At 46.6% G+C, this 26,024-nt stretch overlaps 1 protein-coding gene across 1 annotated transcript in view; it reads right to left on the reverse strand.

Moving 5' to 3' along the window:
• Nucleotides 1-9,155: 9,155 nt before the first annotated feature.
• The window catches only part of SYT9 (synaptotagmin 9), a 151,310-nt gene continuing 134,441 nt past the window's right edge, over nt 9,156-26,024 (reverse strand). Inside the window, exon 7 of the mRNA XM_036427650.2 lies at nt 9,156-11,334. Coding sequence (XP_036283543.1) covers nt 11,326-11,334 — 9 coding nt within the window. The 3' untranslated portion in view covers nt 9,156-11,325. The remainder of the gene's footprint in view (nt 11,335-26,024) is intronic.

Raw genomic sequence — 26,024 nt, forward strand, 5'->3', positions numbered from 1 at the left:
CAATGCACATGCCCTTGACCGGAATCGAACCTGGGACCCTTCAGTCTGCAGGCCGATGCTCTATCCACTGAGCCAAACTGGTTTCGGTGAGAAGGCTCTTTAGGAAATGTCTCATGCCAGGCATTTTTGAATCAAGTCTTATGCTGAAGGTGCTTTGGTTGATTTTCTTCCACGAGCGCCTCAAGTCCTAACATTGAGATTGTGAATTAAGGTGGGTCAAGTCTAGTGGAGGAAATCAACAATTGTGTCACAATTCACTTTGGGGGGCAGTGCTATGGATAAAACTTGCTCTTGGTTTTCTATAGCATGCTTATATTATCTTTACAATGATATATACATTTGGCATTAATGAAGTCTAAAGAATTACTGGAGAGTTGGTGAGAACAGGGCTGCTATTGCCCTGTTTATGGATGGGATGTGCTCCAAAGATCTTGGCTTCAGAGTCCAGCCTGGCGGTTTCTCCCTCCGCCTATCTGTGACTCAGGCCAGGGACAAGCTTAGTCCCTCTGCTCCAACTGTGCCCACATGGTCTTAGAGGGTTTGACTCTTCTGGATCCCACAGCTGGCTCCCTTGAGCCTTACGAGTGACAAGCCATGGGGCAGACTTAGAGTGGAAATCCTCATGTTCTCATGACCAGAGGTCTCATAAAGAAAACATAAACTTACCTTGGAGATAGTCACAGCGTTGACTGACAGATAGTAGCCAACTCTGACCATCTTCATTCAGAGCAAGCCTTATCAATGGACAGGAAAAGATGGCTTGTGCAGCCTGCAGTTGGGATAAGATTGCTCACTTGGTTCTTTTGCCTTCTTTACCTTTAACCTCTGGCTTGACCACTGCTATAGCTCAGTAGTGAGGACAGTGACCTGCCGCAGTGTCCTGAGAGAGGAATCTTGGGAGCCACCACTATGTCGTCCATGTGGCTGGATCTAGCTCACGAGTCCTTGATGACTGTTTCCCCTAAATGATCTATCAGAACTGGACAAGTTAACACCCAGCCAATCAGCCCACTGACCTTGTCCAGCTTCCCAGGTTCTCTTGGCATTTTTTGCCACCTTCCTAACCGGTGGCCATTTCCTGCTGTGCCTCCATAGGAACCGAGCCCCTGATTTCCAGAGCCTCCTGGGCCCCCAGGGTCCTCTATGTTACCGAGCGGTGCTGACCAGCTCTGGAGAGTGTGAAGAGGAGACTGTCTTCTGGAGGACATCTGGGATTCTAGAATCCAGATCACTCAGATCTGAACAAGATGTCTCATCTTTTTGTCTTCTCTTTCCTTCTCTTTCTTCTCAGCTTTTCTCTTTATCCTTCATTCACCACTCAGGCCCCTACCCCCACCCTAATAGCTTTTTGCCTTAATGTCATCTTCCAATGCTCCAACCTTTTACAAGTAATTACATTTTTTTCTGCCTGAGTGATGGGAGCAGCCTCTAATTCTTTGTTTATGTTTTCAGATAAAGCACTGGCTGAGTTTATGCCAAAAGGAAAGCCCTTGACAATAATCTCAGCCAACCCCTCTTGCTTCAGCTCTTACATCTCCCACCTCCCACCTCCACATCAGCCTCATCTAATCATCCCCAAACTCCTTAGAACATATGACATCATGGTGTCTTTGCTTGACAATACCCTCAGCCTAGAATGTTCCTCTCTGTTGGAACCAGTGAATTGTTATTCATTCTTCGGGTCTTCGTACCACTTCCTCACTTCCATCTCTGCAGAATAATCCTTTCTTTCATCTGTTTTCATAACACATTGCAGTCTGAACCTTGGACCTGGGCTCATCTGGACATTGGTGCTGTGGGTAGAGAGGTAAGGGCAATCGAACCTCCTGGTGCATAGGTTGACATTCAACTGTGGGACCACTCTGGCCCGGCATTATGTTTAATCCGTCATGAAAAACTTACTAATTTTAGCACCTAAATATATATCAAATATGCCCTCTTCTCTCTTACCTTTTTACCCTGCTGCTTCCTTACTTAGGGTTTCTTTATGTCCCGTTTTTAATTCATTTAACAACTGTTGTGCTCCCAGTCCTGCACTATGCATTATAGACATGCAATTATGGACAGGATAGACACATTCCTTGCCCTCACAGAGGATATATTCCAGAAGGGGAGGCTTAAGTTAATTATGCAGTGACAGAGCCAGCACTGAATGAAGTGATAGCATGGGGGCAGAGCCTCTGAGCTCAGTGCATCAGGGGAGAGTTTCCAAAGGAGGTAATATCTAAGATGAGACTTGAAGGATGAGAAGGAGTTAACCCTACAAAGTGGACAGCAGGGAGGAGAGAAGGGAAAGGCTCTAGGCAGAAGCAATAACATGTACAAAGACACATAAACCAGAGAGATCTTAGTGGACCTGAAGGACTGATCAAAGTTCCCTATGAACTTTCAATGACTGGGTGATGGGGCTGGAAGAGTATTGTAGGTCAGGTTCCCTGGAAACAGACTGTGAGACTAACTTGCATGTAAGACATGTGAGGGGGTGGTTTTCTCTGGAACAATACCTGTTGGGAGAGAGTGAAGCATAAATGGGCATAGAGAGAAGCTGCAATGCAGTTGCCACATGGGCCTTAACCAATCTCACAGGAGCTCTGGAACATACACGTCTCCAATTAAGGCCAGGGGACCCCGCTGTAGCACCTGTGCATCAGGCAGTCATTACCAAGGGCTAGGTGTATAATCATGAACAAGTTAGAATCCTCTCGAGTGGCATTATTCTTTCCTAAAGCCAGGAGTCTGGCCCTGTCTCTTTGCAGCCCTCAGCATGGACAGCTGCCTGCCCAGCATTCACGTGGTGGATCAGTCACAGCCTCCCTCTGCTCTTTGAAATAAAAACCATGTGCACCAGTTCCCCAGAGTTCTCAAAGCCTCATTGTGATCATTCTGCTTTGACGTTTGAAACCCACCTGGGTAGTTTCCTGTGAGATGATGGTCTCTGGAGGCTGCGTGTCTGGTCCTAAGGGACACTTGTCCCTTGCCAGGTGAGCTGGCTGAGCTCAGGTGGCCTATTTGAAGTCTATTCCTGCAGCACCTGGGAGCCATGTCTCTGCCAGGAGCTTCTGAAGTCTTGCTGCCATGTGGCTGGGGACAGCTTCAGAATAGAGGAGGCAGATGTGATGAGAGGTACCAATGGGGACTGGACATGACCTGTGACTTCTCAGGGGTAGGAAAGGTGTGGCTGCAGCTAGAGAAGACCTGCTGGCCAGGAAATGATGTCATACTGCCTGACAGTCACTTGCATAGAGCTCCTTCCCAAGGAAGTCCCAGGGCCAGGACTGGTTAAGTTGGAAGCTGAGTCTTTAAAACAATTTTATTTTAATTGATTTCAGGGAGGAAGAAAGAGAGAGAGATATCAACGTTAAGAGAATCATTGATCAGCTACCTCCTGTATGCCCCACACTGGGGATTAGGCCATCAATCTAGGCATCTGACTGGGAATTGAACCATGACCTCTTGGTTCATAGGTCAACGCTCAACCACTGAGCCACACCAGCTGGTGGGAAGCCTGTTCTTACACAGGACCACCCTTGGTCTCTGCTGCAATGGTTCCCAAGTAAGTGAAGCCTCTGGGGACCTATGACCATACAGTCCACTGGGAACAGACCCTAGGACTTAAAGCTGAAGGGCTAACCCGTCCCCAGAGAGTATCTGCTTGGGTGATCTCAGTTCAGTGTTCCAGCCCAAAATATTGTCAATTTTGTGCAAAATATTCATTTGAGCCTTCAGCCACTAGAGGGCAGAGATTTTTCAGGTGTTACCTGACTATGACTATGGTCATAGTCTGTTTCTTTTTGAGATTTGAATGGAAATAAAACACCCTCCTCCACAGTCTGCACTGGGTTCTCGGCAACAGGAGCCCAGGTCTACACAGGCCCACCCCAGCCACAGTTCCTTAGACTCAGAGACACCCAGACACCAAAAGTAGATGAGCACAGAACACACCGGGCCCATCCTCCTCACGTGAGAAGAAGCAGGAGCCACGGGTGGTCTCAGCGTTCTGGGCCAGCCCCAGTCCATGGCTCTCTCCATGCTGTTTCTGGGTCTTTGCTCAGTGTTTCTCAGGCCAGCAAGCTGTACTAGTTAGTCTATGAACGGCGACCTTTCATCAGAAACAGCAACCCTGACAAACCCTTTGCCTGGTCTGACACAATCCTTTCTTGAACCCACAGCTCATGGCCCTGGAGTAGTGAGGACACACCTAGTGGCACCTTTCCTGGCTGCAGACCAGGTTATAGAAGTGAGTGTCATATAGGATCTTCCATAAAATGAGAGGCTAGAGCTGCCATGATGAGGGTCATAGGTATCTAAGGAAACAGAAAGAAGCGTCTGAGAGAAGTAGGCTCCTTAGCCAGGGGGGCAGGTACGCTCAAGAAGCCTTGCCCTATGCTGGCATTCCAACACAGCAATTTCCCTGAGACCCTTAGAGCTCCTTGCTGCAAAGGGATGCAGAAGGTCAAGTCTCCCAGCTCAGAATGAGGCCTTGCTCTCCTCATTTTCCTTTGCCTCGAAAGGAAGGGACATGAAGCCCTGCACCGGCCTCTGACCTCTTCCGAGCTGTCCCTGCACAGTGATTGCGTGTGTGTGTGTGTGTGTGTGTGTGTGTGTGTGTGCCCGCGCGTGCTCATGTGCACAGTGACCCGGGAATACCCGGCAACATTAAGTGAAGATCATTGAGAGGCTGGGGAAAGGCAGGAGGTTCGGGCAGGGGCATCCTGTTCCACACGTGTTTTGTGCTGAGCCCTATGGCGATTGCCAAAACCCCTTAAGCCCAGAAGAGTGGAAGCCAAGTACAGGACTGCTGTTGTCCCTAAGGTATGTTTGTGTTCTGGTTGCTCTGGGAACTGACAAGGGCCTGGGCAGGGACCCTAAGGGCCGGGAGAATAGTAGGAAGATGAGGCCTGAAGGTCACAGGGCTGGTCGGTGCAGAGCAGCTTCTCAGCCCACCACAGGCAGGGCTGTTTCCCACCACACTCGGCTTCGAGCGAACTGGTTTGAGTTCCTTCTGCATCTTCTCAGGCCAGCTGGTCTCTCCCACTGTGTCCATCTACCAGATTAAGGCAAATGTTTTGTGATGAGAGCCCAAAGCAGTGAGATAGTGCACTAAAATAGTTTTAAGTGGTGGGCAAAAGTTTAATCTTCCTTCCCAGTCCTTAACCTTGGAAAATTACAGCTTCAAGCCTGAAATCTCCCTTTCCCAAGCTAGTGATTTTACCCTGGCCCCTGAAGTCAAAGGTCATGAGTTCACCCCTGGTTCCTCCACCAGGACCTGCCCTCCCCAGGGAAGATCAGAAGACGTGGATGGTGCTGGGGTTTCCTGTGTCTGCTCTTCTCTTCCACACCAGAAAGAGCCCCTGGGGGGGTTGTGGGTCCCACTGAGGCTTTGTGCTCAGGACCCGTCCTTTAAGGAGACACCCGCAACAACTATTTTTTAACTTTTCCACGAGCTTTCAAAATGGACATAACGAAGCCATTCAGTCAAATGTCAATATTTGGTTTACCAGATATAACAAGCATTTGAATGCTTCCCTAAACTTTTCTGGTTTCTTTAGTCATAGACATAACTCTTGAATTGTCTCTGAGTCAACTGTTTACATTTTTTGAAATGCCCACCTTTATGTCCCCTAAGAATTCAAGATCAGTAAGCTGTAAAGGTAGGAAACAATGACAAATACTGCGTTTGGGTTGGCTCTAGGTGACATTTTCCCACCTCTCTTGCATGGATGGGCAGAGGTGTCCTTGCTCTTATTCTTTTGGTGACTAGACTCCTTCTTCTTTGCTTGATTTTTTTTTTGGGGGTGGGTGGGGGTTGAAGGTGAGGAAGGAAAGAATCAAGTGACAATTGCTGCCAAAATGACATTGTCTTGACCTGGATGCACGCCCGGAGGTTTCTGGAGCTGAGCATCCTCAGGCCTGTGGCAGGGCCAGCAGGTGTTAACTGCCCTGGTCAGGGCCCATCCGCTGGGGCAGGTCAGGCAGGCAGCTTCCTGTGGATCTCAAGTATGGAAAACACTGGGAGGCAAAGTTTAAATGTCTTCTTGTTAATTTTACTCAAACGCACACATCTCTTTCCAAACCTATCAGTGCTGTTCAAGATAGCGTGACGCTTGACTTTGCAGGGAGAACAAAGGAAAACCGATATGTATCTGAGACAAATATTTACTTCGGTTGAAGGACTTCCCACCCCAGGTGTTCTAATTTGGAACACAGCGTAGAGCTGCTCCTCTTCCATTTTATATGGGAGCTCGGAGACCCTGTTTCTCTCCAGGGCACATGGCCCAGGGCCGCCTGGGTCTCATTTTCAATAAAGCCTTTATGTATTCACTCTTTCCAGCCAGAAAACACAATTTAAAAATACGCCCATAATGCTGGGCCAAAGTGCAGATGTGTTGCTTGTCTAAGAAAGTCCATGAGACTTGGTGGGTCCAGCCAGGCAGTGAATTGTTGGCAGAGTTCCATTTCAATCTGTGGGCATGCAGGCGGGGCGATACACTGTGGTTGCTTTAAGAAATGTACAGTTTATGGCAAAGCTTTTCCATTAGGTTCTTATCTGGCTTGCACTTGGCTTGTGCCCCTTTGAACAATTTATTTTGGATTTAACATTTCCAGTTAGTTCCAATATTTCTTGAGGAAAAATATTATTTTTTAAAAATCATTACTTTTTTTGAGATGAGGGTAAAACTTGTTTCTAGAAAGCTTACTTACCAGTTTATATAGTCCACAAGCTCATCTCGGAAGCCCTGAGTATCTTCAGCTAGCTGAAGAAATTATTTTATTATTATCCGAAAGCTTTGAGTATGGTGAATGAGAGAGATTTGTCTTTGATGAATTCAATGCTGGATACTGTCACCAAGCAGAAACGAATTTTATCTAAATTGTGAAAAAGTCAGTGCCATGGAGGTAATGTTCACTTGAGAGGAAAAGCCATGAATATTACTAATCAAGCACTGGCTTGGAAATAACTTTAATGTAAAGAATAATATCAGAATGATAACTATAATGAATTTAGTATGGAGCCAAGAAGATATCAACTTTTTAAAAAGCGAACTTTACTCTTGGGAACCTGCAAGTTGAATTTTCAAAAAATAAAGAAAATAGACAAAAATGATACCATACTTTGTAAACCATAGAATTCAGTGTTGTTTATTATTATAACTTTTACATTGATAACTATACTGTCAGGCAATGCTCCTCCAGCCTTTGCGGAGGAATCTCACTTACGGTGGCATTTGAAAGGCAGTTCAATGACTTCAGGGAACAGCCTCTGTGGCCAGGTCCCTTTGGCCTGGTCTTCTCTTGCCAACCAGCCAAAGACGCATGCGTACCCTCAGCTGGCCTGTGGGTGAACTGGGGGAGCCTGATGCCATTAAGGCGTAACCCTCTGAGGCTTGGGGGCCATCTTCCACCTTGGTTCTTGGTCTTTCCAGGCCCAGAGCTGCTGGACACGGTGAAATCACAGCAGGGAGTGTGCGGGCAGGGGTGGTTACACTGTTGGCTTAAATTTGCAGCCCATATGCCCAGGGAGCCTAGGCAGCAAGTGACAAGTAAGCCTTCTGAGTGGAAGAAGGGAGGAGGGGATTCTGCCATGGCCCTTGGAGAGCCTGGATGGGATTTCTTAGGAGTCTGAGCAAAGGGCCCTTGATACCTGACATCTTCGACACTAGAGGCAGGTGCATGGCGCTGCTCAGAGCTTCTGTTTGCCTTATATCTGGGCTTAGAGGTGAGGACCAGGCCTCGCCTTCTACAGCTCCTGGAATACCAGCCAACCCTCTTTTTCTGCTTTCCTTGAAGCTTTCCTACAGGTCTTCCCTGGATATTTCCTCAGAGGGTGGGGCAACGTCTCCCTCTGGTCATTTTTTCTTCTTCTTAGCTCTACTATTGCATCTCTTCCTCCAAGGTCAGCCTATTTCAGATGAAGTCAGATTAAGGGTGGAGTATTATGTGCTGCAACAAAGGGCCCCATTCATCTTAGCCTCTTTTCCAGAAAGGGCATCTCAGAGACTCTGAGCACCGCCTGTGACTTATCTCTGGCTTCAAAGTTAAAATCCTAAACAGCGCCTCTGCGGCATCACTGGCTTCATGCCTGGGAAAGTAATCAGTGGTTATTAAAGGATGTTGAGGGGTATCACTTCTCTCCGGTCCAAAGAGAAGATTGGAAGGTCAAGAGTCAGAAGGCCCTATCCGTGAGGAAACCTCAGTCTTGGCAAAACCTTTCTGGCCACATACATCTCTGGCTGTGCTCCATGTCAGCAACCAGCTCAGGAGTGCGGTGTGTGGGAGACATACTCTTTGCGGGGTCTAGAAGGGGACAGTGAAGCAGCAGGTGAGGCCACCCTCTCTGGGTTGAGTGTGGGTGGCAATTCCAGGCTGGACACCGCCAGTATCCCCCAGCTGCCATTGGTGGGGGGAGGGGGCACTATGGGCAGCTAAATGGCCTGTGAATTCCCAAGATCCATATGCAGGACGCATGCATCATTTTTGGACATATGCACAACCATGATTTAGGTTTTTTTCTTAGTTTATTAAACCACTTTTTATATCTTTGTTTCGAAAGTTCTAGCAAGCTGGCAGAGTTAGACAGAGGGGGAAGGTCAGTGGACTGGCTCCTGACTATTCCAGATCGCAGGGCTGCTGCGAGGGAGGAGGGGAAACTGGAGAAAGCACCATGGCAACACTAGTGGTGTGGGGACCTCATGCGAGGGGACAGCTGGCAGAATTATGTTCATCCAATCTAGACTTGATAAAACCCCTCTCTCTTAATTAGCTGCAATAATTCTTTCTGAAGTCTTCAGACAAGGAACAGACAACCTCTGCTTAGCATACGTAGCATTTTCATTTCTACGTTTCCAAGGATGGGAATGTCTTGTTTGAACCTTTACTTTGGCGCAGAGATGAGTGGGGGAAGAAAGCATCCAACCCAAGCATTTGAGCCATCAGTAGAAGGACAATAATCGTGGTTTTCCTCCAGGGTTTCTTGTGACATCGCAAGATCTATAACCATCATAACAAGCTGCCTTTCTTTGGCTTCTGCTCTATTTAAGTGTCCATGGATATTACTCCCTCCTCCTCTGCCCCTTATTCCACTCCATTCTCCTGCATGTTAAGTATTGCATGTTGGACAATACCCTTCCCCCCAAGTTCAATGAGACAAGGTTGGAATTTTTCAAAAGGAACGTTTACTAGGAAACTAAAGGGAAACCAAACAGAATGCAAGAGAACAAAAGTAGAGTTGCAGATTGGCCGAGGGAGTTCAAATGGATAATGGGCCTCTGGGCACAGCTGGACTGGCTAGGCAAAGCTTTCCAGACATAAAGCTATCTACCTGCCTCTTTGCCTGCTGGCCTCTTTAAAACCACCTTCCATTTCAGAACAACAAACCAGTAGCACACTCATTAGTACCTCAGGGCTGCCAGCTCTTTGGGCAGGAAGATCTTGATGGGGGAATAACAGACACAACCTCCCCAGGAGCTCCTGCCCAGGCCCCAGTGCCAAGGACATGTCAAAATTTATTGGGGTGGTCATCTGATGCTTATTTGGGACAGTCCAGTTTATCGGGGACCATTCTTCTGGGCTTATCTGCCTGGCACTGGTGATCATATTTCTGCTCACTATCCTGCTGGTATGAGTGTTTCATGCTTTGCTCCTAACACTGAAATGGTGAAGGATGTCTGAATAGGAAGGACTAGGCAGAAAGAGCTGGGCCAAGAAAGTAGCATTCTTCTCCTGTTGTCAGACGTAGACAGAAACTTGGGTCCCCTTTCGATCCTGGAGGTTGAAAGCCAATGAAATGGAAATGAATCAGGCAGACTGGGGAGCAGCAATAGTGCCTCACATAACCAAAGTCTCCATCCTTTTAGGTCTGACATCCGGGTATTTCTTATACCAGGCAGCTGTGGCAACACAAAACTTTCTGAAGACACACATGATCCTGTTTCCACCCAGCTAGTCCTACGCTGAAATGATAATTCAAATGAGGATAATGAGCTTCCCAGGAAGGTAAATGACAATCCAACTCAGGATTCTGCTGCAAAGGGATCAGATGAAAAGGGAAATGTTATCTTGGATAAATGGTGAAAACGTGTGGATGGGGTACCTTGCACCCATCATGGGAGAGAGAGGATTCCCCGCCCGGGGTATGCTGAGGCCTTTGGTTTCATTTATATGATGGCAGAAGCAATGAGGATGAGGAACACGGTTGGCAGTGAGTTGGCTGACATGGTCACAAAGGAAGCTGAGTAATGAATGAGATACTGGGGAGAGCCCTTGACCTTCTCTCTTGTGGGTATTTCCATTCCCCAAGGGCTGTGAGAGTGATCTGTGTCTGGAAGTGAAGAGGAAACCTGTCGGTGGCTACCCAAGGCTACCCTTTGGGCTGCTGCGTGTGGAAATACCCAGAAGGCACTCAGGCCAAGAAGGCCCAAACATTGTGCCTCCACTCATTGGATTTCTGTATTATCTCTCCATTAACTCGGCTCTCACAACGGCACATCTATTTCTGAGGCTGTTCCCTCAGTGGACAAATGAGTCTGGGAAAGGCTACTCTGGAATGCTTATACCACTGAGATGGATGTCTCTCTAGCAGGGATAACTTGCATTCTAATGCCAATACTGGTTAAAAAGAAGTGGCTGCTGGCTACCCAGAAGACAGTGCTATGCTGTGGATTCTGACCCCTCAGAACCTGGGTTTAGCAGACGAGAGGACCACAATCAACTGGTACTCGCTGCCATGTGTATGGGGGAGGGCAGTGGGTTTGCTATGAGCGAGCCCTCCTTGCACTAGATTTTCTCCAGGGGATCAGCGTGCTTATCCTACTCAATCCCTGGGGCTATTCCTGGCAAAGCTGGAACACTTCTCATGAAATATTTTCTGAAGATAGCTATTAGCTCGAAGATGAATTAAACCTGCTGCCTAGTTAGCACCTGGATATATTTTAAAGTATTCTGTCCTTCCAGGGCATTCAAACAAATAGCATCGTGTCAGTATGACGTTGCCAGGGCAGATGCTGTGCCATCACTGAGAGTCCTGGTATGCAAGGTCCTCTCAGTCTTCTCACTGTATCAGCTGGTTTCTTCCGCAGTCCGGTCCTGGTTCTTGGCTGTGAGAGACGTGCTTCCCCTACAGCACACCGCCTTCGGCCATCTGAAGACAACTGGACCATTCATGTTCACCAAACCCAGTCTGGAAAGAAGGCCAGTTATCACTGCGGTTACAGCTGAGCGTTTGGTCACTGGAATCGCCGGGTGTTGTTGGATAGGGAATGTTACTTAAGATCTTTGTAAGATGGTTGTCCTACTGTGTCCTTGCCAAAGCAGTCCTCTTACCCACAGTCATCGTTTCTGCAGGAAGAAGAAAAAAAAAGAATGCTTTGGTTTTCATCCATATATTTTTAATGTGTACCAAACAAGTGCCAGGCACCGTGCTGGATGCAGGGGTACAGTTCCATGGGTAAGACACACACCTTGCTTTCCAGGGGGCTCACAGAGGGAGAAATTACAAGGTGAGAAGCTGAATAACAGAGGTGTACATTGAAATGCATAAGAGCAATAGAAGGGAGAGACGAGCTTCCAGGGGGTTGAAGAGGCTGCAGAGAGGATGCTGAAAGGTAAGTCTTTAAAATTTTAACAAATATTTAAGTATAGCTGGCATAAAATATTACATTAGTTCCAGATATACAATAAAGTGATTAGACATTTATATATATACCTTACAACGTGACCACCACAGTAATCATCTGTCACCATGAAAATTATCACAGTATTATTGACTATATTCCTCTCCACCCGTCCTACCCATCTGCCATCCCCTCCCCTTTGGCAGCCATCAGTTTGATCTCTGTTTCTATGAGTCTGCAAAGAGAGCAAATCAAAACCACAATGAGCTACCACCTCACAACAGTCAGAATAACTATTAGCAAAAAGTCAATGAATAACAAGTGTGGCAAGGATGTGGAGGAAAGGCAACCCTTGGGCACTGTTGGTGGGGCTCAGATTGGTGCAGCTGCTATGGAAATCAGTACGCAGTTCCCTCAAAAAATTAAACACAGAACTACCATAGGACCCAGCAATTCCACTTCTGCGTATTTATCCAAACAAAATAAAAACACTACTTAAAAAAGATATATGCACCTCTCTATTTATTTATTTATTTATTTTTAAAAACCATGGTGGTTTACTTTATTATTTTATTTATTTATTTTTTAATAAATTTTATTGATATTTTACAGAGAGGAAGGGAGAGAGCTAGAGCTAGAAACGTCAATGAGAGAGAAACATTGACCAGCTGCCTCCTGCACACCCCCTACCAGGGATGGGCCAGCAACCAATGTACATGCCCCTGACTGGAATCGAACCTGGGACCTTTCAGTCCGCAGACCGATGCTCTACCACTGAGCCAAACTGGTTTCGGCTGCACCTCTATATTTATTTTATTTATTTTATTTTATTTATTTTTAAATAAGTCTTTATTGTTCATATTATTACAAATGTTCCTCTTTTTCCCCCCCTCTATTGCTCTCCTCCACCAGGTTCCCACCCCACTCTCTGCCCTTTCCCCACCCCCCATTGTTCTCATCCATAGGTGCACAGTTTATGTTCAGTCTCTTCCCACATCCCCCTCTCCCCTTTTCCCCAAGAATCGTCAGTTCACTCCCCTTCCATACCTGATTCTATTATATTCAACAGTTAATATTGTTCATCAGATTTTTTTTTAAATTTCCTTGGTTTTTAGATTCACTTGTTGATAGTTATGTATTTGTTTTTCATAATTTTTATCCTTATTTACTTTCTCTTCTGAAAGAACCCCCTTCAGCAATTCATATAATTCTGGTTTGGTGGTGATGAACTCCTTTAGCTTTTTTTTTATTAGTGAAGCTCTTTATCTGACCTTCGATTCTGAGTGATAGCTTTGCTGGATAGATTATCTTTGACTGTAGGTTCTTACTATTCATCACCTTGAATATTTCTTGCCATTCCCATCTGGCCTGCATGGTTTCTGTTGAGAAATCAGCTGACAATCGTATGGGTGCTCCTTTGTAGGTAACTACCTTCTTTGCTCTTGCTGCTTTTAATATTTTCTCTTTGTCTTTTGCTCTTGGAATTTTAATTATGATTTGTCTTGGTGTGGTCCTCTTTGGATTCCTTTTGTTTGGAGTTCTGTGTGCTTCCTGGACTTGTAAGTCTAATTCTTTCACCAGGTGGGGGAAGTTTTCTGTCACTATTTCTTTCAGTATGTTTCGATATCTTGCTCTCTCTCATCTTCTGGGACCCCCCATAATTCTGATGTTGGTTCGCTTGAAGTTGTCCCAGAGGTTTCTTACATTATCTTCAATTTTCTGGATTCTCTTGCCTTCTAGCTTCTGTGGAGGAGTGTCTTCTGGCTCTTTATGTTCCAAATCTTTGACTTGATTCTTGCGGTCTTCCATTCTGTTTTTAGGACTCTGTATAATATTTTTTATTTCAGACAACGTATTCTTTGTTTCTTGTTGATCCCTTATTATTTCTTGTTGATCCCTTATTATTTCTTGTTGATCCTTTATTATTTCTAGTTGATCCCTTTTCATGTCCTCATAGGTCTCATTTATTTTATCGGCCTTTTCTAGGAGATTCTTGAACAACCTTATAAGTGTGGTTTTGAACTCTATATCCAGTCGCTTTTTGTCCTCCATTTCTTTCATTTGTGATCTATTTCATTGTCTTGGCATTTTTTGCCACTTCCCTGATGGGGCGGAGTTTCAGGGTGGAGCCTACAGGCTTGGCTTCCGTCAGCCACGCCCTATGCGGTTCCTGAGTCTCAGTAATCACCAGGGTCCTTCAGTACTCACTGCAAGCGCCTCTGAGAGAAAGGTGTCCTCGATTTTCGCCTGCTACCAAACAGTTTAGGTTTTCCCCCAATGAGCCCAGAACTGGGGTTCAGTTCAGTTGTAAGTGGGGTTGGAGGTGGCTTTCAGAGCAGTCTTGAGCCCCTGTCTCCTTCCCACCAGGGCAATCCCACGGCATAGTCAACTGTCCCTTCTCTGTGCGCAATGTGTGCACCTCCAGGACCTCCTTTCGCCGCTCCCCCGGGGTTCCGCCTTACAGCCCAGCTCCCTCTGTTTGAGCCTGGGTCCCCAGGGTCTGGTCTAGAACTGGGGTTCAGAGGAGTCGGAACTGGGGCCCAGCACAGTCCAGAGCCTTTGTCTCCTTCCCGCCAGGGCAATCTGGCAGCAGAGTTAAGAGTTCGTCCTCTGCGCACAATGTGCGCTCCTCTAGGATTGCCTCTCAGCGCGCGCTGCGTGTCTCCGTACCTTAGGCTTTTACAGCTCCTCCACTCTTCCTTCTGGTTTTTTCCTTGCTTCTCATTGTAGAATTTCCAGTCAGTCGACTTTCCTGTAATTATGGGTAATGTCCATTTTTTTTTTAATATATTTTATTGATTTTTCACAGAGAGGAAGAGAGAGGGATAGAGAGTTAGAAACATCGATGAGAGAGAATCATCGATCAGCTGCCTCTAGCACACCCCCTACTGGGGATGTGCCCGCAACCAAGGTACATGCCCTCAACCAGAATCGAACCCGGGACCTTTCAGTCCGCAGGCCAACGCTCTATCCACTGAGCCAAACTGGTCCCGGCGGTAATGTCCATTTTATATTTTAGTTGTATTTTATTAAAATTGTTGTGTGCTGCTGCGGCTAGGTGTTTACCTGTGCAGCCATCTTGGATTCTCTCCTGCACTTCTATATTGAGGGATTATTTACAATAGCAAAATATAGAAGCAATGTAGGTATCCATTAATATATGGATGGATAAAGCAGATGAGGTACATATATACAATGAAATATTACTCAGCAATAAAAATGAACCAAAGCTTGCCATTTGCGACACCACGGATAGACCTATAGGTTAGTATGCTCAGTGAAATAAGTCAGACAGAAAGACAAATACTGTATGGTTTCATTTACATGTGGAATCTAAAGAACCAAAACAAAGGGACAAACAAAAGAAGGATACGACTTGAGCTGGAACATTTAGGCTGAAGGGGAGGGTGTCCATCCGGAGAGGAGAGAGCCCGTGCACAGGCATCAAGGCAGGAAAGGGCGTGCGCATACTGGGCGTGTTGTCAGAACTGGGTGTGAGGGGCGGAATTGTGGGAAGTGAGCTGGGGAATTGAGGGGGGGTCTGCCTGGTGCAACATCCCTTCCTTGTTTCCAGTCCATGAAGGGCAGGCTTAGAGTAGCAAGATCTTTTATTTCCCCCTCAGCCCAGCCTTCAGCTTTTCTCAGTGTGGGAAAAGCAGGTTAGTTGTTCAAGAGGAAGGGCATGGGTGAATTGTGCAGTGGTTCAACCCTTTTTGTTTGTCTTGTGGGAAGAAGACTGGAAAAACTCAACCAACCAACCAACCTGACTCAGTAGGAACTTGGTGGATGGGGTGGTGGTGACCGTGGCATCAAGACTATAGATTAACAATGGTGTTCAAGCCCTGGTGGCCCTAAGGCTGGCCCTGCTGGTCCAGTGCTGGCACCGGGCCCATTTCACTGGGCAGAAGCAGCAGTAACCTTGTTATCAGGCCTCCCAGGCAGCACCTAGGGTTTGGAAGGTATCAGGAAGTTTAATGGCATCAGCAGGAGTAGTGGTTATAATCTTCTGAACAGAGGGGGTTTTAAGAGAATTCAATTGCTCTGAGACATATGAATCTGATTTGAATTAAATTGAATTGAAACCAAAGATGAGAACTGTCCCAGGGAAAACTGTAATGTGAAGTGACATTTCAATCATAAAAAATGACAGTTGATAGGAGACAGGTCACTGAAACTGACCTCAAATTAAGAACATGAAAAGATTGAGTGGATCATTAGATAATATCTTCCTATGAATTTGAAAATGGGTTTTGATTACAGGAAGTGTCTAAGGGAGAATGAAGAAGCTTGTCAAAAATTGAAGTGACTCATTACATGATTCAATCTTATATGTACTTAATATGGTTAAACTTGAATTAAAAAAATTATTTAAAAAGCATAAAAAATCTCAGGATTATGTTGACTATTTATTATGTACCACAGCTTTGCAAATAGATGATGGAACATCATGCCACACCCACTTGGAACCTGATTCTTCCCTTCTCTCTTTCTCTAAAGAGGACATTCCTTATTGTTCACTCCCCTTCACTCCTTAAAGAATCAGTATGTTGTCCGGCCAGTGTAGCTCAGTGGATAAGCATTGACCTATGAATCAGGAAGTTGAGATTTCAATTCCTGGTCAAGACACATGCCCCAGTTGAGGGCTTAATCTCCAGTAGAGAGCATGCAGGAGACAGCCAATCAATGTTTCTCTCATCATCCATGTTTCTATATTTCTCTTCTTTTCCCTTCCTCTCTGAAATTAATAAAAATATATTCTTAAAAAAAAGAAAGAATCAGTCTGTTAAAGAAATAAAGCAGTATGGCTGTAACTATATTTCCAGTCAGGAGACTGGGACATTAGCATGGGAAACGAAAGGGGCCATTTGGGTAATAACTACTATTTAATGAGCACCAAAGCTCCCTGCTCTAACCTAAGAACTCTGCATATCTTACTTCATTCAGCCTTGGCCCTCTGTGATAGATATTAGCATTGCATGTTTACAGAGCTAACTGGGCCTGGGAAAGACAAAATAACACAGGCAGTAAATGGCAGAGCCAGAATCTGCCATCACTCGTTTATGGACCCAAATGCATGCTCTTTAAGTACTGTGTCCTGGATGGCAAATTACTGCACCTTCGATAGCAACTCCATTGAGATGCCTTTCTAAAAAGGATGCGTGGTTCTGAAAAGAATTCTGAACAGTTTCGTCTTTGTAGGAAAGTGTATCAGGACCCACTGCCAAGTCAACCTTGAGAGTAAAGGCGGTGAATGGTGTCACGTGTGACATGTAGACTGTTACTGAGAGGGGTTCATGGGAAACAAGGCAGAAGCAAGGGCTCTGAGGGAGATGCCATTCCGAAGGTGAGCAGAGTACAGACACAGTTTTTCAGATGAGGGGGCCTGTTAGAGAATTACTGCAAGGAAAAACTTACCCTGCCTAATGAAGTTAAATAGAGGATATTTGGAGTTTGTTACTCTAAGTTTACATTCACTATATTTATTCAGTAATTCACTCCACAAGCATTTATTGAGCACCAGGTAAATGCAAAGAGGCATCTTGAAAGACTGCTGAGATAAGCGACTCCATACATGATGGAATTCTGAGCGTTCTGGAGGAAATGGTCATGGGTCTCCCAACCTGTTTTTAAACTGAGATGTTTCTTTGCAGAGACCTTTATGTAAACTGCCCGGGCTTTTGTGTTGCCACAAATCTCACCTGAGACAATAGCTGGGAACTTAATTGCACTGTCTCAACCCTCATGTGTGTCACCTTGCACTTGGGAGAACTAGGGGCTGGAAGGAAAGTAGGGCTCATGTAATCCTCATGGAAAATGAAGTTTCTTTGGCTTTCAGCACGGGGCTACTTTTATACATTAACAGAAACACTACACCTGAGGATTTGAAAATAGGACATGCAGAGTCCATCTAACACATCAGCAAGCATTTCCCAAGCTGTAAGATAGAATAAATTGGAATTCTATCCTACAAGTACATACTCAGGGCTGACTTTGAGCCAGGCATGTTGCCAGGTCCTGGTTATACAATGGTGAATAACAACCTCATGAAGCTGCTGTGGGTGCTGTGGGTGACACACACCCAGACGATGTCAAGTGGCACCAAATGTTATATTAGGGGTAGGCACAGGGTACGAGGGGAAGGGAATAGACACAAGGCAATTAACTCATAGTAGGAGGATCTTCAGAATGCTTCCTGCAGAAGGGGAAAATGGACCCAGATGCTTAAAAGATAAGTGGGACCTAGCCAAGCAAAGAGGGAAGTGAGGCAGCACAGAAAGTGAAAGCAGAGACACGGGCATGGGGGTGAGTAGAAAGCATGTGTGGATCACCAGCAATTGGGCATGAAGTGCAAGGAGGAGATGGAAGTGGGTCCCAGGGCATCCTGAAGGCCAAGTGAGGAAGCCTGGTTTTGTTCCGAACAAAGGGCAGTTACTGAGGGGCTTTAAGTAGGGGAGGGCATGATCAGACTAGTGTTTCGGGACTTGGGCCCTGGAAGCAGTGTGGCTTGGACTGGGGACACACAGGCAAGCAGGAGAGCAGAGCTGAGTGACCATGTGGGAGCCGCTGAGGCACCTTTCCTGCCCCACTTGGCCTCCCACCCTGGCCCCGGGTAAGTTTGCCAGTGAAGCAGGGGTGGAGGGGGTGGGGGAAAGGGAGGGGGGGGTGAGGAGGTGGGAAGGATGATGGTGCGAGGAGAAGCTAACTGGCTTTGGCTTCTGAGACCTCTATGTGGCTGGGCACAAAACAGGACCTGAGTGCTTAAATTCAGTATTTCCTGGAAAGGGAGCTCTGAAAAATAACAAAGAGCTATAAACATAAATACTGAAAACATCGTATATGAAGACATATGTCTGCCTCCCAACCTCCAGGGGTCCCTATATGTTAGCACACAATAAACTGGACATTAGATTTGTTCACCTGTGACCCTGACTTGAGGATATCACCATTACCACTTATGAATGATGGACATTTTCTGGATAAAAAGACCCCAGTGTCCTCCAGGTCTTGTTTGCCTGACATGAGGGAGACACTGGAGGGAGGTACACCCACCCAGCCTGCTGCACGTGTGGGCACCTGAGTCTCCGCTCTGTGAGGAGCTGGGGATAGACAGGCTCTGTGTTCGTCCTCCCTCGGGCACTCTCACACTGACCAGTCCACTCCTGCCTGGTGAATGTGAACGGCCATCACAGACTGGAAACCTCTCTACAAGCCACAGAGTGAGGCTCAATCACCATCTGTAGCAAAGGTCAGCAATGAGCCCAAATCAGCTAGAAACATCAACACAATGAATATGAAAGACCCTATTTTTTTACCCTGGGGAGCAAACACAATCTCAGACCTGAAGGAATTCACAGTCAAGAGAGAAGACAGGTGAGTGAGCTAACTATAAAGCCACAACTAGAGGCAGAACGTGGTCAGTGTCAATCATAAAGTATCACGGGAACCCTTCGAGTTAAGTGGGGCATAGCCACTGGAGACTTCACAGAAGAGGTGGCACTTAAATTGAATCCTGAGGGTTACGTAGAATTCATATGGTGAGAATGCAGAGGAAAGGTATTCTAGGCTGAGAGAGCTTTAGGAGAAAAGGTACAACACAGAAAAATTAATTTGGGAAATATTAATAGGTATGGCCAGCCAGTGGAAGCTTTCAAAGGGGGAGAACTGGTAAAATCCGGGTTCTCCTTGCCTGGAAAATGGCTTAGGATGAGATGAGAATGGCGGAGGGGATGCTGAAGTAAGGCCCACAGACACCCTGAGGGAGAGAGGACAGACTTTGGGCTACCTCCTTCTCAGGCATCTGCTTCATAAATGAAATAATAAGTTTTCATTTCAAAATTTTTCATTAAGATAAGCAGGGAAAGCCCTGATCAGATAGCTCAATTGGTTAGAGCGTTGTACCGATATGCCAAGGTTGGGGGTTCAATTGCCAGTCAGGAGACATACAAGAATAAACCAACTAATGCATCAATAAGTGGAAAAACCGATCAATGTTTCTCTCTTCCCCTTCCTTTCTCTCTAAAATCAATTAGAAAAAAGATAACTAGGGAAAATCATGTTCTAATTTGAAGGAATCAAATCTTTGTAGTTACAAAGTATAGTCTTATCAGATTACAATATTTAAATATATTTTTAAATCAATTTTTTAGAGAGAAATGAAGAGAGAGGGACAGAGAGATAGAAACATCGATGAGAGAGAATCATTAATTGGCTGCCTCCTATACAACCCTCACAGGGGACAGAGCCTGCAACGGAGGCATGTGCCTTGATAGGGAATTGAGCCAGTGACCTCTTGGTTCATGGGTTGATGCTCAACCACTGAACCACATCAGCTGGGCAATACAACATTTAAAAACACAATTGTGGAAAAAGCCACAGAACATAACATGACTGCCAAAAAAAAAAAAAAAAAAATGTATTCCATTAGCTTGAAGGATTTTTTTAAAGGGCTTTTTCAGTTAATCAATTTTACTGCCTATTGTTCACTGCACATCCTACTGATTTTGAAAATTATGGTTATATTGAAGATGATTAGGTGGGGGGAGGAAACAGCAAAAGCAAAACAACTGAAAGTACATTAGCCAAAAACTTACATGACACATCACTTGGGAATGTGAGATCATAAGGGACCATGCCTCAGTGCCAGCAGGATAAAAACAAAACAGCTTTCCAGAAAATTCTTAGGCCTTGTTTCAGGTTTACATTCTTAATTGAGCTAAATACTAGCAGCCCAGAAGGAAAGCATCATTTAGAACCAGCTGTGTGACCCACAACGGGACTGGCCAGTGAGAAACTGGCTGTGCAAGGCTGGTCCAGCTGCGTTTTCTTCCACGCTGCCTGGCTGGCAGGGAAGCAGGTTTGAGAGACTTGCTGAGGGGTGTAGGCATGGGCAGGTTTCCTTCTAGGAAGAGGGCAGGGGAAGAAAGAAGAAGAGTACAACTGGAACAGGTAGAGGTTGCCACTTCAATTTGATGATGAAACGATGAAGAAAGAGAGCCTTTGCTAAGAGGCTGAACAGAGGTCCACAGCTGGATCCAGGCCAGGCAGCCCTGGCATCCATGCCCGGGAAGCACCGAGACAGAAAAACGCTGCTTTTAAAAGCACGGTAGAGCCAGGCTAGTGTGGTGCAGTTGGGTGAGCATCATCCCATGCACTAAGGGGTCTCCAGTTGATTCCCAGTCAGGACACATGTCTGGGTTGCGGGCCTGACCCCCAACAGGAGGTGAGCAGGAGGAGCCAAGAGATGTTTCTTTCTCTCTGTCCCTCTCCCTGCCTCTCTTAAAAAACAAAGCAAAACAGTAAACATATTTTAAAAATAAATAACTAAAATAAAAGCACTGTATAGAATCAGAAAGATCTCAGTTTCACTCTGTATTAGTCAGCTCTTGTTACAATGACACACATTCCCCACTGATCTTGGTCATTGACAACAATAACCTCGTATTTCCTGTTCACGGGTTTGTGGGCTGGTGGCAGCTCTGCCGGGCTCCGCTGGGTCTGGCTAGAGGTGAGCTTCTGAGACTGCTCGCTCTAGCACAAAGGCAGTTCCCATGACAAACGCCAAAAGCTCAAGGGGGTGAGGAGAAATACGCGGTGCCTTTAAAGCCATCGCTTGGAACTGTCACCTCTCTCATATTCTATTGATCTGAGCACGCCACGGGGCAAAGTCCAAAGTCACTGGCATGAAAGACCCTTGCAAGACTGTGCGGGGGGACGTAGAACAGTGGAGACATAAAACAATCTACATCAGTATGCTAGCCCTCCCACTTATTGGCCTCATGACGGTAGCTAAGTCAGTGAAACCTCAGCTTTTTTTCATCTGGGGAGATACTACTGCACAGGGTGAGGGTGAAATTAGGTGATCCAACTCCAGTGCTTAGTATAGTGCCTTGGATCGAGCAGGTGACTGATGTGGGAAAGCTGACATGAGATTATTACTGTGAGGTGTCATGTGCAGGTGTCATGTGTGAGGACAAGTGGCACTGGGCGAAGGCAGGGCCCAGGGCAGCAGGGGTGGTGGTGGTGGTCAGGCAGATGGGTGTGGATTTCAGGTGAGGGGAAGGCCGGGGGCACGATAGGCCCAAGGCTTATGAGCACTGGGTGACGATGAATGAACAGATACATGGCTGAGAAACAGCTCAGCCCCCTCTCAAACAACCCTGGGAGAGTCATTGGTCTGAGGGTGGCAGAGACTTTATCTTCCTGCCCCCAGGACAATGCGGCCACAGTACTTCCTCCAGGTAAGGCTGACTTTGCCCCTTGAGATTGTACCTGACTTCTGTCCCACTGTCCAGTCACCTGTCCTCGCACCACAGTCACCCACATCCTGGCCTGTACTTGCCCTTCCCTGAAAGAACCCGCTGGATGAACTGTCTCCAACCGCCCTCTGGGGCTCTCCATCTGCCATCCTCTAGTCCTGACTCTCATAAAACCTTCCTTCCACTTCCTTGCCCTGAGTGAAGCTTGGCTCTCCCTCGATGGCACCCCTCTCTCTGCAGCCCTCTCATGAGAAGGCTGGGAACCCCTCGCATCCCCTGTATCTTGGGTGGGGTGGTGCACTATCTCTTTTGCTCCTCAATGCTTTTGCCTCTCCACCTTCTTATAAAACCACCATCTACCCTACATCTCTCTTCCCTGCAGCCACCAGTAACATCCCTGGCCACCCCATCATCTCTGAAGATGAAAGCCCAGCTGTTCCTGTTTCCCCTCCACACCAATGACCAGGCCAGGGCAGTGGCTCATTTAGTGCCACCCATCCCACCATGAAACCACAGCCTGGCATCCTGGCGATTGCTATGACAGGGGGGTGAGGAGGCAGATTTGGACCTCTTTGGAAGCTGGACACATGAGTCTCTAACTCAGTGCAGCCCTAGCAGAATTTTTGGCGGGACCTATAGAGGGAGTTATTTTGAGAGAATTCTTTGTGCATGTAGCAGAGAAGGTTTTTGCTACTTAAAATTTTTTTAAATTTTTATTTCTCACCTGAGGACATGCTTAAAGAGAGGAAGTTGGGAGATGGGCTAAAGAGAGAGAGGGAGAGAAAGATGGAGAGAGAAGCATAGATGTGAGAAAGAAATACTGATTGGTTGCCTTCCGTAAATGTCCCAGCCAAGGATGGAACCTACAACCCAGGTATGTGCCATGACCAGGATTTGAACTGACGACCTTTCGGTGCTCCGGACAATGCTTAACCAAGCCACACCAGTGTGAGATTTTCCTCCCCACTTTATCATATGAATTCAGTGGGTCTGGAAACCAAAATCATGCGCCACACAATGCTTGGAGACACAGTGGGGACAGTTGCCACTTTCAGCACAGACCGAAGTGGAAAGATCACAGCATGAAATTGCAATAATAGAGCGCAGCCAGCTTGTTGAAGCAGCACAAGTGCACGCATGGGACACCTTCTTCGGCGCAGGTGGTGAGCGTGCTGCCTGTGGTGAGTGTGGTATGGCCTGGAGCCCTGAGGGCAGAAGCTAAGACCCGATGAGGTGTCCTCTGCTCATCTCACGGGGAACATCAATGGCGATGATGTTTCCTGAAAATCGTGCACCAGGTCCCCACATGTGAGAACCGAACCCTCACACTGCAAAAGGCTGTTTCCAGAATAGACCTGAGACAGATGTGGTGGCTCTGAAGCATCTGTGGAGGCCACAGCCTCCTCCGGCCTCTGTCCTGGCTCCCAGCTTCCTCTCCATCTCTCGCAGTCTCAGTTTCACAAAAAGTCACCAAATCAGCTCAAAATGTGAAGTACCCTGATGTCCTCAGGACCCTGAAGACCAGCTGCCCTTCTCTTCTAATGGACCACACAGACTTTTCCTACAAGTTCTCCCAGCGAGGAAGAGCCCCCGTGCTGTCAGGCAAAGCATGGGTGCTGTCAGCGAGGGCTTTTGCAGTCAACTTTTCAGCACATAGAAGTTTGAACATGAAAATCTGTTGAAATCATGTAGTGCTGGTTGGTGAAGGATCCCAACTCTGTGAGTCAGGAAAGGGGCTTACGTACCTCAAGCCAAGCACCTGGGATGCCAGATCCCCCTTTCCTTCCCTCCGTATCTTTCTCATTCAGCCAATAATGAGTACCTGCTCTTTGCTGGTCCCACACAAGGGTCCAGGGGATCAGAGACAGAGGAGATACGACCCTGTTCTCAGGGATCTCATAGTCTGTTCAGGAACGCAAGCCCTGAACAACAAAGCAGCATTGTGGGAGCTCCACCAGGTGTGTACACCGATAGGAGGCTACGCGTGGGTTGAATCCGAAAGAAGTACAGCAGCCCCCACCTTTATCCACAATATTGCTTTCTGAGGTTTCAGTTACCTGCCGTCAACTGGAGTCCAAAATAAATGGAAAATTTCAGAAACAAATAATTCCCAAGTTTTAAACTGCACACTGTTCTGAGTAGCGAAACAAAGTCTCACATTGTCCCCCTCTGTCCAGCCCAGGATGTGAGTCATCCCTTTGAATGCATGCTATAGACAACTCCCACTCTTAGTCTCTTAGTAGCCAAATTGGTTGTCAGATTGACTGTCTGGTATAGTAATGCTTGTGTTCAAATGACCACCCCCCCATATTACTTACTATTAGTCACAAAGTGCAAGAGTAGTGATGCTGGCAATTTGGGCATGCCACTGGGAAGCCCTAAGGTGCTTCCTCTAAGTGGAAAGGCGAGTACAGTAAGCAAGATATTTTGAGTAAGAGACCACCATATTCACATAACTGTTATTACAGCACCTTGTTATAATTAATCTATCTTATTACCAGTTATTTCAATTCATCTCTTACAGTGCCTAATTTATAATTAAACTTTATCATAGTTATGTATATGTAGGACAAAATCAATCTATATATATAAAAGCCTAAGTGACTGTTATGACCAGTCAATTGAATGACTGGTCAACCATTCACTATGATGTGCACTTGACCACTATGGGGCAGACGCTCAATACAGGAGCTGCCCCCTGGTGGCCAGTGCACTTCCACAGTCAATCTCCTGCAGGGCCAACCTCCTGCGGTCACTCCCCCTGGCTGGCAGGCCCTATCGTCCCCAATCAGGACGGAGTGAGACTGGCCCTGATCAGCCCCAATTGCCGGCCAGGCAGAGGGACTCTACCCATGCATGAATTCATACACCAGGCCTCTAGTGTTAAATAACATTATTAAGATTTACTTAGCAGCCATTCAGTGCTCACACTATGCTAAACATACTGTATTATTTTGCCATTGAGGTCTCACCACAGCTCTGTTTGGTAGGGTCTGCACTGTGCCATTACAAAGGAGAATGATCTGAGGCTGAGAGAGGTTCAGACACTGGCTCAAGGACACACAGCTCAGAAGTGAGAAAGCCAAATGTGAGCCCCGTGGTCTGACTCCAGAGCCTGTGCTTTGAAATACCACAATGAAAGGACCACCTCTTTGGCTATGAGTTAGTGGAAGGTGGCCCAGGGTCTCAGCAAAATCCCAGCAGGGGTGGACCCTCCTAACAGCCTCTTGGCAAATCAAGCCACCCTCCCTGCTGTTCCCAGACACTGATCTCCAGGTCCCAGTCACAATCCTGCTCTGGAAAATCATGAACTGCACGGGAGAGCAAAGGCAAAGCCAGCACTGCCTGCCAATCCCTTCGGCCTGGCCCCTCCTATGACTTGGGCCTCCCAGGAGGCAGCCTCCACATGATATCCCTGGCTCTGCCTCCACCGGGAAGCATGCACATGGGCCTCTGCTCTGGAAATCAGGCAATTTCTCACTTAAAACCATCTGAAAACAACTCCAGTGCCTCCAAAATTATACATTCACAGAACATTTCTAGGCTCTGGAATAGAATCAGACAGTAATGATTTAATTGATGGTTAAGTTGTGTAGATAAAAAGAATATGCTGAATCCTCCCTGTAATTATCTCTCCAAGGAGCCTCGGCAGCTGTAATTACTGTCTGAGGCCAAAATTACAAACCGGCTATAGTTTTAAGCAACATGCGTTGCCACCCCTGCTGGATCTCTGAGGAAGTTGGTCCCTCCCAGCACAAGGGCCACCAGCACCCGTCAAAGAGAGCTTAGTCCTTCCAGAGGTTTGCCCCCCAAACTTTGGGGATATGTTCCCATGGCTGCTCTGCACCCCTGGCCTGCACCCTCACCGCACACTCTCTCTCCCAGAGTCTACACACTGCTGGTGGCCAGTTAAGTTATAAATCCACTTCTGGTTACAATGGACCAGAATGACGATCTCCACGGGTCAGATGAGTACTATCACGCCTGAAATCTTTGCATAAGCTAAGCTCCTGCCTGAATGGCTGTGCAAAATTCATGTATTAATTTAATAACCCCAACAGAACTGCAGAGTGCCTCCTATGCACCAGGTGCTGAGAAGATATGGCTCCTGCAATTTTGGACCATGGCTCTTGTGTTATCCTTGACTGGAACCTGCTAA

This window comes from Pipistrellus kuhlii, unplaced genomic scaffold (assembly GCF_014108245.1).
Source record: "Pipistrellus kuhlii isolate mPipKuh1 unplaced genomic scaffold, mPipKuh1.p scaffold_m20_p_9, whole genome shotgun sequence".
NCBI lineage: Eukaryota > Metazoa > Chordata > Mammalia > Chiroptera > Vespertilionidae > Pipistrellus > Pipistrellus kuhlii.